This window comes from Helianthus annuus, chromosome 17 (assembly GCF_002127325.2).
Source record: "Helianthus annuus cultivar XRQ/B chromosome 17, HanXRQr2.0-SUNRISE, whole genome shotgun sequence".
NCBI lineage: Eukaryota > Viridiplantae > Streptophyta > Magnoliopsida > Asterales > Asteraceae > Helianthus > Helianthus annuus.
In genome coordinates this window covers 48562862-48577949 of record NC_035449.2, presented here as the reverse complement: position 1 = coordinate 48577949, position 15088 = coordinate 48562862, and the positions used below count along the sequence as shown (strand labels likewise).

At 36.0% G+C, this 15088-nt stretch overlaps 1 protein-coding gene and 1 non-coding gene across 2 annotated transcripts; both read right to left on the bottom strand.

Moving 5' to 3' along the window:
- Positions 1-6258: 6258 nt before the first annotated feature.
- LOC110920886 (alpha/beta hydrolase domain-containing protein 17B) lies at positions 6259-10067 on the bottom strand. Its single transcript, XM_022165104.2, has 5 exons — positions 9566-10067; positions 8473-8509; positions 8081-8317; positions 7952-7999; positions 6259-6862 (listed from the first exon to the last, which is right to left on the bottom strand). The coding sequence occupies exons 1-5, from the start codon at positions 9865-9867 to the stop codon at positions 6386-6388; spliced, it is 1101 nt and encodes a 366-aa protein (XP_022020796.1). The 5' UTR covers positions 9868-10067; the 3' UTR covers positions 6259-6385.
- A 4653-nt stretch (positions 10068-14720) lies between these two features.
- Positions 14721-14792, bottom strand: TRNAT-UGU. Its single transcript has one exon. It is a non-coding gene; the product is annotated as a tRNA-Thr (tRNA).
- Between the last annotated feature and the right edge of the window lie 296 nt (positions 14793-15088).

Genomic DNA, 15088 nt, shown 5'->3' with positions numbered 1-15088 from the left:
TGGCCTAATTCCCTATAGTTATGGCTCTGATACCAATCTGTCACACCCCAACCGATGGCGGAATCATCGGGGCATGGCACTGAGCGGAACAGATTGTCCAGAAGTTTCCATAACAACTATCATTACCAATCAATTTAAAGTAACATGTCCCATACCATGTCTCAAAAGGTAAACAAATTATTATAGACAAATCTAGGCAAGTAGTTCTATTCCGACAACTCAGATTTTACAAATATAGCAATTGTTTATCTGCTTCTAGAGACTCTTGATTTCGTTAGTACAGACAACTATTTGTTGGCCTCTAGAAACTTATTCTAGCATCTCTTTCCTAGCAGAAAAGCATCCTAAACACCTGTCACATACGTTAAAGTAAAAGTCAATACACATAGTGTAAAGGTGAGCATACAAGTTTGATAATAGCATATAGAGTTCGAAATAGTTTACGCATAACCAACACTTACACAAAGGAAAATGAAGCATGTTAATTATCGACATGGATCTATCGATACCAATAACTGCGGGTTGACTGCCCGAGGCAGTTCGTAATACATGATCACCACTGTAATCCATGCAAATAATTGTCCTTAACAACCCCCATGGAAACGGGTGCTGAGTCCAAACTATAGTACTATCATCGTTAAGGCAGGTAGATAGCATTCCACGTGAACATAACAACAAGCATTCATTTAGTCACGTAATACATGCAGTAACGGTTAGCGTTTAAAGCATTGCGTAGTGTGTTCGATTGTGATTTTGTATAAGTAATGTATGTAACACCCAAAAGTGCATAAAGCAAAAAGGGATCGAGTATACTCACAGCGGTTGGATGGATTAAAGGGAGCGCTTGAGAGTAAGGTTAGCCTGAATAGTTCGATATCATAACGATAAGTGACGCGTAAAACAGGAATAAGTGTTGGTGGATCGGTCAGCTGCCCGATCGGATGGCCGTCTGATTGGTCGGCTGGTCGTGCGTGTGACAGTCCGTTGGGACAGTTGTCTGGTCGAACGGTAGGCCGATCGGATGACTGTTCGAGTGGATTGTTTCTTCCTTTGAGAAGGATGTGTTTGTGTATGATGGTTTGACAGTCGTTCGATCCGGCAACCCGATCGGTTAGGCACTTCAAGTGAGGACAGGTTCACAGCAGGATGTCACTCGATCGGACAGCAGTTCGATCGGGTGGCATTCCGAGTGCATTGAACATGTTGAAAAATCGATTAAGTGTTAAAGTCAAGTATCTCATGATCCGAGGGGTAATCCAAATCGGATGCTAGTCCGTTCAGATAGCAATTCGTTCAATACTCTACTTCAAATAAGTTGGTTAAGTGTGAGACCCATGTGCTAGCCGTTCGGACAGCAGTCCGATCGGGCAGCGCCTTGTCCTCGTCGGCCTGTTCATCTCACACTTGGTAGTTCTGATTGTTTGTTTTTTTATCGAGGTGTTTTGATACGGGTCAAGAACAGGAACCTCTTCATTACTTGGTTCCCCTAATCGGACAGGAATCACCCAAATCTGATTAGTGAACGGTTCGGGACGGTGTTTCATGTTTAACCCGAAATCGGTGAACCTCGTGTATAGAATCCGGATCTTGGTCACGCAACCATCGGAGTGATTAGTAAGTCGGCACAAGCTCCGTTTCTATCGGTTTTGAGGGTATTGAGTGTAAAAGAGTTGAAAGAAAGTTAGAAAACATTCTCTCAATCCTTTTCTACCATGAATGTGTTTAGATCTATGAAAGGTCTTTGTTGTTTATGTGGAAATCGGTTAGATCTAAGTTGTTCTTGGTGGATTGAGCCCAAAACATGAAGTTCTCCAAGAACACCATGATGACATCACCCTAGAACACTTGAATCTTGGTGATTTCACGGTTAAAAGTTAGTATTTAAAAGATAGAAATGTGTAGGGGTGCGTGTAGATCAAGAAAGTACAAGATTTAGGATGAAATCTTACCGGAATCGCGAGAAATCTGAGAAAAGGTGAAGTGCACGAGTTGGTCGGTCAGAGGGTTTCCAAAAGTGGAAATGATGACAATGACAGGGGTATTTATAGAGTTCTAAAAGAGGAAAGTGCTGGCCGATCGGCCAGGCAGCTCGATCGGACAGCCTGTCCGATCGGACAGTAGTCCGACCGTACGGCTGGTCGATCGGCTGGGTGCCTGATCGATCGGTCGCCTTAATGGGGAGTCCGATGCAACGATTTTTGATATTTCGATTTCGATTGCGAGCAATGCGAATGCGATAGAGTTTCCTATTCAATTTACTTTTAATCCCAACTATTCATATCGCGCGCTGTCTCTTCTCCACTAATTATCATAGTTCGATTCGATTGAGTTCGATTGCGTTTCGATTGCGTAACATAAATAAACATGCACAAGTAACACATAAGGCACACACTCACGTATAATAATCACCAAAATGCGTAATTCGAGTTTGCGAGCGCGATGTTGATTAAATTAGTTCAATTAGCGTTTAATTGACTTTATCGCATTGTTACTTCCTATTGTTCACAGTCATAAAGCGGTTCATAGCGATAAATATTCGATTACTTCGAATGTAATTAATTACTCCACATAATACAACTAACGTGAAACATAAAATAGACTATCTATAGTCAAAGAAGTCAAAACAGGGATTGAGCAAGGAGTGATAGATCGCGATTAGCGATCTTTTCTTCCTTTGACTTCAATCTTGACTTTGACTTTGACTTTCGAAACACTGGGGTGTTACAGGGGCGTTTAAATCCTAGTGAGTTCAAATTTGTAGTTTTCAAGAACTACACAATCCGATCAAGCCACAATCTAGCACACCCAGTTAGTTTGCCCTAAACCTTCCAGGATTTCAGAGACTAACACAGGTCTTCAAAAAAAGATAGGCAACCTCCTTCTAAACTTCAAACAAAAGATTAAAAAAAACCAGAACAGACACTAATAATGAAACAAAAAACAGACTTTTGAAATTCCAAAACATCTTAGTTTTAAAACAAGTATCATCGAATCAAGAAACACTCATAAGAAGGAATGAAGATGCTTTTAAGACCCTTTTATGACACAATGAAAAATATGAAGAGTTTACTTCCAATAAACTTGTTAATTAATCAACAATAAACATCAGGATATCTTGAACAAAAAAAAACATAGATAAGCCCTAAAACACAATAGTTGATCACAAAGATCAATTAATCACATAAACATTCAAGATTAGAGCCAAGGTGTACACATTCTTAACACATATGTATCAAGACTTGTGGTTCTAAAAGAAACAGAAAACGGATTCATAATGCACACCAGTCATAGAACTAGAATCTACCATATTACACAAGTGATTATATCAGATTAAACAATACACAATCAGATTTCAAAGAGCAAAACCTTAGAACAATAAGAGAGCACATAAGTATATGCAACATGTTTAGATATCACATAAACTAGTGATATGTTCAACAAGATAAAACTCGTGTGAATATGGAAAGAGATCCTTACAGAATACTCCTGCAGCTTTAGGGTTTAGAAATATACTTACAGTGATAATTTTGGGTTTACTGTGTAAAGAACAATAGGTCATATTCAGATCGCCAGAAACCCTAATTACAACTCTCTAAACATGGATCAACAGTTTCAACTCGAACATGCCCAATTTGACAACAATACATTAATTTCCTTTTTCCACCGTAACCTTGCCAAAGGGACCAACAAATTAGGATTGAAATGTGTTATTGAACCCCAAACCAATCGACAATGAGAAAATCCAAATGCCTAGGGTTCAAAACGAGAGAAACCCTAAATGACGAATCACCCTTGAATCAGCGGAAGACACTAGAATCGAACAACAACTAAGACACTAGAACACTCAAAAAACCAAAAGCACGGTGGAACCCCAAGATCAGAAATACTCAAAACAAGAATAAACCCAACACTTCAGATCCATGAATCAATAGAATAAACAAGGGTTTTTATTATTAACAAACTTTGAAAAAAAAACAATGAATCAAGAGCCTTGGGCTCTGATACCATGTAAAGTAGTATGAACAATACAAATCTTAAGCAAACCAACAACAATAACACCAGAAAATAGTGACAAAACGTGACGCAAAAATTTTATTGCTTATCCAACCCAAAAACGCCCAACCTCCCAAGATCTTACAACTGTAAGATCTATAGAACGATACAAAGAAGACGTAATCAACTGATGATGATCAATTCATTAGTCTGAATGATACAAACAAAAACAGATGATTCACCAAATCAAACAACAAAATACAGTAGAGAAAAATGATAAATTATCTGCTATAGATCTTCTATAAGTCTTCAGCAGATCAGTGAATCACCTAGGAGATCGATGAACACCAGAGAATAGATGTGCGACTGAAGAAGAAATCATTCCTTCTGAAACCCTAAGTGCAATAATCACTCTTTTATACTGTGTAACTTAAATGTTACACTCCAGTCCAACAAATATGCAATTCCTGATCGGACCCCTGGAAGTTTATATGTACAGTCCTTCAACTCTCACCCTGTTTACAAAACTGGCACAAATATTGTTATAACAATAACAAGCAGTTGCAACAACTCAAGCCCATTAAACTGACTTAGCCCATGTTAAGTCAAGGAAAGAACATAAGCCCAATTGTAACTAAATGACCAGTAACATACAAAAACAAGCAACAACCATATAGTATATGAATTAATCTCTTTATTTTTAACACTCGTTTTGCCCGGTTTTGCTTGCAACGTTTACCAATATTCGGTTACCTAGTAAAATGTTGGTGAATTTGCAGGTTTGGCAATTGATTAAAAGACCTGAAGTGAAGTCGAAAGAGTCGCGTAGAAAAATGAAGTTGATAAATCAATAATTTCTGCGTTCACAACTTCCTAGCAGCCAGGTTCTTAGCAACATCGACTTCAGGAGCTTATAGCAGTTATAGCATGGAATGTGCACCAAAAGTCAGTACATAGTTCTAGATAGCCAGCTAGACTTAGACATGTACAAACTGTTAAAAACTGATTCGGGCCGGTTTTTAACTGATTTAAAAAACGGTTTTTTAAGGCAAAAAAAAAAACAGTTAAAAACGAAAAAAAAACCCGGTTCTTTACCTGCTGTTTGGAGTTGGAAAACAACTTATTTTTGTTGTTTTTTTCTATATAAAACACTTAAAAAGTGTATATTTTGCTTTTTTTTTGTTTTTTAAACAAACAAATAAAAAATACGCTTTTATTGAATGCTTAGAAACGTAAACTTAAATATCAAACAAACATGAAAACGAAAATACATAGGCTTGATCCACTAGTATATATTTTATCTTTAGTGGAACTAAAATACTAAATCTTGATAAGCGTCGTTTAATCGTCCCCCGAACCGGAGCTATTTCGAAGTTCTTCATCAAATGTGGCTTCTTCATCGGTCATTGCGTTTGTTAATCATTCGACTACCTCGTCCTCGTATAATTGCTCTCCATATTCCAATTCTCCCTTGAGCGAACGTTTGTGTTGAACTCTCTCTGCCGCATCCAAGTAATCTTTCAAGCAAATGGACATCTCTACCGCCAGTGGTGTAATCAGATTGACTTGGTGACCAAAGTGAATTTTAAGGACTAGTGCGTAATTGACTTTCCTAATTAGTAAGACTGGACTTTTAAGCTAGGTTTTGAGCCTGATATATGAGAACCTCAGGCTTAAGCCCATTTGTAGATCTCAATTTATACTAAAACAAGGTTATATCATTTTTGCTGAATAGAATGACTTGGCGACCAAAGTGAATTTTAAGTGTTATAACTTTAAGTGTTCGGGTGGCAGCGCACGCTTGTTTGAGTTATAATTTTAAGTGTTCGGGCGGAGCCCCTAATAAGGTTCCCCTTGGCGGGGGCCCATGGGGCAACGCCTTTGGGAGCAGAGTCCAAAGGGCAGAGCCCCTGGCTAGGGTCGAATGCCTTTTATTTTTGGAAATACCATTTATTTTCAAGATGAAAAATTGGCTCTAAATTTAAATCAGTTTAAATTAAAAAGTAGATAACTTCCTAATGCAGGGCCTATCCCCAAATTCGAAATCCCTTTGGTTGTAGAATTTCTGTTTCATACAAATTTCTAACACACATACTAGAGTTCTACTTCTCAATCTGAGTTGAATCCGATTAAATTATTCGAGAGAACCACCAAAATAATTTGATCTGAAGGTGATTACACGCCTCTAAGATAATCTGTTGCATTCTAAATTCCCCAACAATTTTGAGCTAAAAGTGAATAGTAGGCTACTAAGGCTTGAACAAGTAATCCAAGTGATACCATCACAGCCTTCTCATTTCATGTAATAGATAATAACATAACCCAAACAACATCAAACCATGCATAGATTTTACATTTTTTAGTTTAAATACCATCAAAACCAAAACAAGAATTACCCGTTCCGTAGTCTATCCATCCGATCAACGCTCTTTCTACCTCTTTCTAACTGTTGAAGGTCAACGCTTTTTCTCGACTTCTCAATCACATTCACATCCACACTTCTTCTTGACCTCTCCATTTGGTCAAATGACATCCTCATCTTTTCAAGCTTTTCAACTTTCGTTTTCTCCATGCTTTTTCTCGGTTTCTCTCTTTTGTCAGTGCTTTTTCTCGACGCTTCAAACACGTCGGTGCTCCTTCGTGGCTGGTCAAAATGGATGTCAACACTCCACCTTGAACTGCTGCTGTGCCTGTGTGATGGCGATTTCTCAACCGTTGATATAAACTTCTTTAAATGCCTGATGTATTCGGGATAGAGCTCCAAATCACAATGGTTTCCGCCTTTGATCCAAAGTGGTTCATATTTTTCTTTGCAAAGCTCCCATAGTTGCTTCCCGTGTGAGAAATCAACAACATCATCTGCAGTGCCCTACAAAATAATTAAAAAGTTTTACAGATATTTTTAAGTTTATCTATACAGCTAAAAAATGGTCAACAGCCTAATAGTCATTCAAAGATACTCACATGCTTGCAGTCCATTAAAAACTGCATTATTCGAATAAAGTCAATCATTATTTAAAGAGTAAAATGCCATTTTTGTCCCTGAGGTTTGGCCAGTTTTGCGACTTCCATCCAAAGGTTTGTTTTCCCGCATCTAGATCCAAAAGGTTTGGAATATTGCCATTTTCATCCGGCTCGTTAACTCCATCCATTTTTCTCCGTTAAGTCAGGGGTATTTCTGACTTTTTTATTAACTTAAAGGGCGATTCGTTCTTTTTCAGGGGTATTCAGTCTTTTTACATAAAGTGAAAAAGACCGAATTGCCCTTTAAGTTAACTAAAAAGACAAAAGAACCCTTGACTTAAGGAGAAAAATGGATAGAGCTAACGAGACAGATGAAAATTGCAAGATTATAAACTGCTTGAATCCAGATGCGGAAAAACAAACCTTTGGACAAAAGTCGCAAAGCTGGCCAAACCTCAGGGACGAAAATGACATTTTACTCTTGTTTAAAATTTAAACAATAGTTTCATAATTACGTTTAGCATGTAATTAGTTATAAAATTTCAAAAACCCGAAAACAAGTATTGACGGGTTAACCTAACCTAACCTAACCCAGCCCAAAAACTTATCTAGTTTGACTCAAACTCAAGTTAACAACCCATTACCTCACCTACCTACTTTAACACTTATGCTGGACAGCCTTGAGAATCTTTTTTATATTTTTAATGATTGTAAAGAGGAAGGTGGCAATCATTTAGGAATTAGCTGAGACATTAAATCATCCCATAACATGATAAGCAAAACATGTAGAGAGAGGGTAGGGGCCATCAACTACAAGACTCACTCACAAAACCAAATAATGACACTCAGATGGTGCTAATATTATATAAAGCAAAAAACAATCATAAACATTCAAACATGTTAAACAATTTCATATGGGTCCGTTTAGTTGACTCTGGAATCTTTGAATACAATATTTTCTTTCAACAAATTTATTTATTATTTGCAGACTTACATGAATGATAAGCACAGGACAATCGACGAATGGGATTTTATCAATGTTCTGCAAAACCATAAAAAAATGATTTAATTTGAGATGACTATGATAAAGGGAGAAAATTACCTGTTGGAAAAAAAATTATACCTTGTAAATGTCGAACCAATATGTGCGTTTAACCGGATACATGACTCTTAATCCTGATAATATAGGACTATGAAGCACAACGGCTCTTAAACGAGGAAGACGGACTGCTAAATCTAAAGTGGGCCCACTTCCAACCGATTGACCGTAAAGGACAACATCTTCTTGCTTAGTTCCATAACTTTCCTCAAGACATTTATAAACAGCTTCAATATCTGCATATGTGTTATTCTCACTTGGCTGCACCACATGAAAAGTATGAACTTGTTAATAAAGTATAAGGATCATTACGGGGGTGTTTGGATGCTTGCTTTTAGATTGAGTAAAGCCAGAATCAGATTATCAGTTGATAAACAGTCACTAATGCAAAATTAATTACTGTGACTTTAGCTTACCTTCCCTGTGGATTGTCCATACCCAGAGTAGTCATACCTGCACAAAATATAAATGTTTTTTTATAATTATACGTTAATGACGTATAAAAGTACAAACTAATAAACGGTTTTTATGGACTACTTTTACAGCTGTTTCATCTAGTGATTGCATTACTAAAGCAATTGAGTTATTGACATGATGATAATCATGACACAAAGTTGTACAAAGCATAAGTCTAAAACTTATTCAAATCAATTAAAATTCATCTTATTATTGAACCAAAACTATAAGTCTAATATACATTAAAAATGCAAGGAGCCGACGAGTATCATAAAGATCACTAACTAATATCCAAACACCAAGCACAAATAAAAAAAAAACTGGAAATTTAATGAAAATATGCAAATCAATTTATATATCATTGAGTATACAAATAAAGATCACCAACAAATATCCAAACAACAAACACAAATTTTAAAAGAAAAAACACCCTCAAAATTGAATGAAATATACAAATCAATTTGCATGTCATTGAGTATACAAATAAAGATCACCAACTCATATCTAAAATTCCAAACAACAAGCACTAAAAAAAATAAAAAATAAAAAAATAAACTTCTCAAAATTCATTGAAAATATACAAATCACTTTGCATATCATTGAGTATACAAATAAAGATCACCAACTCATATCCAAAATTCCAAACAACAAGCACAAATTTAAAATACACATAAGCCCTCAAAATTCAATGAAAATATACAAATTAATTTGCATATTATTGATTATACAAATAAAGACCACCAGCTAAGCACAACTTACACAAAAAAAAAAAAAAAAAAAAAAAAAAAAAAAAAAAACCCTCCTCAAAATTCAATGAAAATATACAAATCAATTTGCATAATATCCACTCAATAAACAAACCCTAGAAAATCCTTCTAAACAAATCACAAACAAAATCTGGATTACTCACTAATTCACATGTGTATCAAACACTTACAATTATACATATAAGTCTAGTGTTCGTTAACAATTGACACTAAATTTATCTAAACAGAAAAATTGGGGGTTTTAACAACAACTCATAAATCATAAGAAGAAGAAGAAGAAAAATACCCCATGAGATTGACTCGCAAGCGAATACTGAGTTCAACAAAGAGCTCATACATCTGGCCTAAATCAGCAGCGTTACCATGCGAGTACAGAACAGTGGAGCTAGCCATGGGGTGCCTCACGTACACAGCAACGATCTCCGATCCTCTACGGGTCGTAAGCTTCAGAACCTCCACGTTTTCCCTGTGCGGAAAAGGACTCAACAGCAGTAGACCAGTGAGGTCGTCTTTCACCAGCTTGTACGATGGTGGATTTGGCGGGAAGAAGGCGAATTTCGCAGCCATTGATGACGTCATCCCACCCATGCTGCAGTTGTTGTTGTTGGATCATACAAGTGGTTGTTTTTTTTCCAGAAAATATGGGGTTGTTACTACTAATAATTATTAATTAATATTAATAAAATAATAATATTGTTGTGAAGTGAAATGGAGTGAGGAAGAAGAAGAAATAAGAATATATGTTGGGATGGGAGCTGGGGTGGGGGTGGGGTACCCTTGCCCTGCGCGCATGGATCATGATATGTATTTTATTTATTGTTATTATTTTACTTTTTTTGAGTTGTTAGATTTGTTTTTGTGAATTTGAATCTACTCTCCCTCTCACACTTTTTACTCTTCCATCACTTTCAATATTATTGAAATATAGCTAGGGTAATAAGTAATTTGCTTTCATTATAATTATAAAATTATGACCTTTTTTTTTTACTTTTGTCACAGTTTAAAATATTTCATGAATTGGTGTGTATAACAACCTTTTTTTTTAATTGTCGAGTGTTTTGTGTCTTATGTTCAAGGTTTAATGCAAAACTACCATTTAACCGGGGGTCTCATTGAAAGCAGTCTCTCTATTCCTACGGAATAGAGGTAAAATTGTCTATATTTTATCCTACTCAGACCCTATCTTAGCTTTGCTGTTGGTGGGATTTACTGAGTATGATGATGATGATGGTGTGTATAACACATAAAAAGCAACTATTGGATATTTGTACCTCGTCAAAAAACTGCTGGTATCACGTGATTAAGAATGAGATTGGCACTGGTACCGTATCAAACCAGTGTCGTACCGCATAGCATGGTTGTAAAAATCTCGACTAGGCGACGATTAATCGTTGATTAATCTCAATTAACTCCGATTAATCACTAGTCCTCACCCAACCGCCCGAATTACGGTTACTACAACAATGCCGCATAGTACCAATATTGAAATAGAGCGAACTTTAAAATCGAATATTGTAATTATACCATATATGTTTGGTTAGTGTAAGACCCAGTTTATATTACCAGATTTAACAACCTAAAAACCATGCATTTAACGCCAAAATGACGACTTAACAAAAACTTTCATCGTTTAAACCCAAAACTAACACAACATACATGTATTGTTGTTACAAACCACATTCAAGACGGTAACTACCATTAGTTTACATAGTTTTTAAAACAAAAGTTCGGATGCGGAAGCGTTCTAAAAATGTGTGTGTGTGTTCGGTTCGACTCGCTTGCTTGATCTTCATCCTTTACTTGGGTACCTGAGAACTAACATTTTAAACAAGCATTAGTACTATCACTCTTGGAAATTTACGTATTCGAATCAGGTCCGAACACTGGTTCGAGAAAATGATCAAAACAAATTTTATCAAACAGGGCTCCACCGTAATTTACGGTGTCACCGTAAATTACGGTGGCTTCTGGACATTTGGGGCCTACCGTAACTCAGTAGGAATCCGCCGTAAAAGAATTGCAGGCCACCGTAAATTACGGTACTACCGTAATTTACGGTAGACCCTGCACAAAACTCCCTTGTTTAAAATGCAGTTTTCTTGCTGATTCATTATGAGTCGAAACAGCATAATTTCGCATAAATCGCTAAGCGGCTGGGCTAATACTTCATACTTGTGTTTTGTTTATAACATTACTCAACTATTTCTTAATCGAGCTTGTTTACGGGAACTAACTTACACGCTAAATTACAAGACTTCTAGTTAATTGTTTGTTCTATTATCATGCATCCAATTCAAACCTTAACTCCTATAATAAGAACAAGGCTTTTAAATTTGTCTATGGAGTTCGCTACACGGCCTACACCTCATGTAATATTCGCACAATATAATAAAGTCATGCTTCGTGTTTATTACCAAACTTGTTTGACCCGTTTAGGTGCTGAGATTAAACACCTTACGGACGCTCAATTTCATGTTTATAACTTGTTTAAGGCAATAGCCAAATTCACGACGTAATGGAAATTCTTGGTCATCATGCTTTCTTTCCTTTTAAACAACGCATAAGGCTAACAATATGTATAATGTAATGAAATGATAAATTTCATACCTTTTAGAGCGCGTCTTTTCCTCGTGAACTCCCTCCGGCTTGTCCGCTAGATGAACCGGACTCTTTGCCTAGAAAATTCAGTTTTTATAACATGTTTAGAACTCCTTTTTATGACCACAATCACATAATTATGGACCATTATCAAATCTGCGTTTTTATCCAAATTTCACATTTAAATCCCCACTTAGGCATTTCTACAAACACCTAGCGGGTCAGATTTTTCTACCTTCATAAACAAGTTCATGACTTTATGATTCGACATCAAATTTCACTATAATAGTAATTTTTGCATACATTTAGTATCAATATCACAGGAGTTACTTCCTATAATGAAATTTATACTAGGATTACACTCAAAATCCTAATGTTCATCATCAACATATAAAACCCATAACCTAACATCCATGGATTCATGGAATTTTCCTGAATTGGAGCATGATTTCATATATAGTTGTCTAGGTTTTACTCCTAGACACTATATCATCTTTAATCTAACTAATTACTGTCATGCATCAACAAAATTTCAGATTTGCTTAAATTCATGAGGATTTCAAGTAGTGAATTCTCATAAAATTTTACATACCTCTTAATCCTCTTGCGATGAGGATCACTATTCTAAGCTCGGATTTCGTTTTGGTTAGGATTTGAACCTCCAATTGCAAGAAATTGTGAACTTTAGGGTTTTGGAAGATGGGGGTCGCCCCTTTCTTGCTTCTGTCGACCAGACACACCAATTTGGTGTGTTTGGTTTGGTTTTGTCACTATTAAAATTTAACTTTTGATTTTTGGCAAGATTAGTCCCTTAACTACCATTTCTTTTTAAATACTAGAGTTTTAACCAAGTGTAGGTTATTTTCAAGACTTGTAAATTTTAACTAGGTTAAAGTTTCTACATGGTTATTTCTTGTTTATGAAATCCTTAAATTTCTTATATAAAGATTTATATTTTCGGGGTGTTACAGTTAATAGATCAACCACAGACCTAATCTAAGATTTGTGTTTATAAATTACATATGTAAAAAAAAAAAAAAAATACAAGTTTTTAATGCATGATGTGTAATGTTTTTCAAACATAATTTGAAGAAATATATAATTATATAAATTTAAAGGGAATACATTAAAATGAAATTACCCCATGTTAGTTTAAAGGGAATATATGAAAATGAAATTACCCCCATGTTATACGTCACATTTGTTTCACGTGTATTAAAAAAATTTTATGGCATAACATGATGTGTTGTATTATGTTGTACAAGACAACATGGAATATGTAGAATTATGTTTTAGATAAATTACAACATAGGTAGCTACCTCTCATTTTCATGAAAACTTGTAGCACAAACCGTTGAGCATAAGTAAATTTCAAATGATGGAGCGTGAGACCTTGTTTTCATTGAGATGGAAAAGTAGATATAGGCATGAAAAGCAATAATGAGTATAGACAATGTGCTCTTGTTTTATTTTTATTCTTTTCTTCTTTTCTTACTTTTTGTTGAAATATGATAAATAATGTGTTTGTTACGGGGTTTAGGAGGTTGCAGTTGTAACATAAAACTAAATAAACGAATGATAACCAAATAACTGAATAGTATGTCTTGAAATTCATACATCAAACACGAATACTTGTGTCCTGCGATGTTGGTCCAGTGGTCAAAATGTCCTCCCTAGTGGAGACGTGGGTTCGATTCCCGTTTGGGTCATTTTCAATGGACACAAGGGCGTAGCTTAAGAGGGGCCGGGAGGGGCGCCCGACCCCCCGAACTTTTCGCTCAGTAGTGTTATATATGTAGTTTTCGTATAGAAATTTTTGGGTATATACGTTTTCGACCCCCCAGTTCTATAGAATTTTTTGGGTATATACGTTTTCGACCCCCCCGTTTTCATGGTCAAGCTTCGCCACTGAATGGACATCTGGGTGAAGGGACAAATCGAAGCTTTAATCTCGGGTGAACCTAACGGTGGCGAGGGCTTGCGGATTCCATCCGGTTCCCGCGCATCAGGAGGCACAGTCTCATGGCAGTCGAGGAGTCGACCTAGGACATAGCCCCGAATACTTGTATGGGGTAGCAACATGTTTTCTTCTGGAACGGCTAAAATACACATCCTCTATTCATACTTTTAAACTTCTAATTCTATACGAATGTTTACTGTGAGACTCGAACCTTCAATCTAACAGGAACGAACAACACTTTAAACACCTTAATAGCACATGTCAAGATGCAATTTAGTTGGTTAGGTAAACATATATACATTTGTGATGTATTTATTTTACACCGTGAATTGATGTATGGTAAGGTGGCTTCTTGGGATCGGAACTCGGAAGAAAAAAAAAAGCCACAATCTTTATCTGTGATGGGTCCATTCTTGACTTTGTTAAAAGTAATGTCCCCTCAATAAAATACACAAAGCATAAGACCTAAATGATGGTCCTCTTCTTCCAAAAGTAAAATGGTTAATCTCATAAAGACTATTATGAAGAGCATGTGCTTCCCATGTGCAACCCTCATACGTACCGTGGTCGATGATGCTAACGTAAAGAAATTAATAGTCGTTACTTCCCAACACGTGATTAATCAACACTCGCGAGAACTTAAAACAACAATATTCGGTTTGAGATTTATAAGATTCAGTTCATTATTAAGTTTTGGCGATTTCACAATCTGAGGTTTGGAACTTGGAACAAACCGTAAAGATTCTTTTCTAAAAAAGGGTAGCGGTTTTTTAGAACCAAACAGAAAACAGGCAAAACTAGTTTTCTGAAATTAAAAAAAAAAAAAAAAAAAAAAAAAAGAGGGTTTAATGAATTTTTTAGTGGATTTTCAAAAATAAAATAGTGCCCCCATGCAGGATCGAACTACAGACCTCCAGTTTACAAGACTGGCGCTCTACCACTGAGCTATAGGGGCTTATTTGATGCACTTGAAGACTCTAATATTAGTTATCTATTTTCCATAAAATCTGATTTGTCTTGTAGCTGCGTAAACAAAAACAAAATGATTTATCATATCTTGAAGAAAAAAACACCCTCATCTACAAAAACTTAAATTGTGTAGTTATACGACCAACAAACAACCTAAGTCCTAAACATAAAAAAACAACATAGTAAGGTGGATCCCATGTATAACCGGTGCATATATGTAATAAAGAAAATCCTAAAGAAAGAAAAATGAAGAAGATATAAACTGTTGATGTAGTCTGACAA

What these genes read in the sequence shown, in the direction of transcription:
- LOC110920886 (XM_022165104.2), bottom strand. Translation starts at nt 9,867, where the DNA reads ATGGGTGGGATGACGTCATCAATGGCTGCGAAATTCGCCTTCTTCCCG. An exon ending in TTGCGAGTCAATCTCATGGG is followed by an intron (nt 8,510 to 9,565) that starts GTATTTTTCTTC and finishes TATTTTGTGCAG; the next exon opens with GTATGACTACTCTGGGTATG. An exon ending in ATTGGTTCGACATTTACAAG is followed by an intron (nt 8,000 to 8,080) that starts GTATAATTTTTT and finishes ATGGTTTTGCAG; the next exon opens with AACATTGATAAAATCCCATT.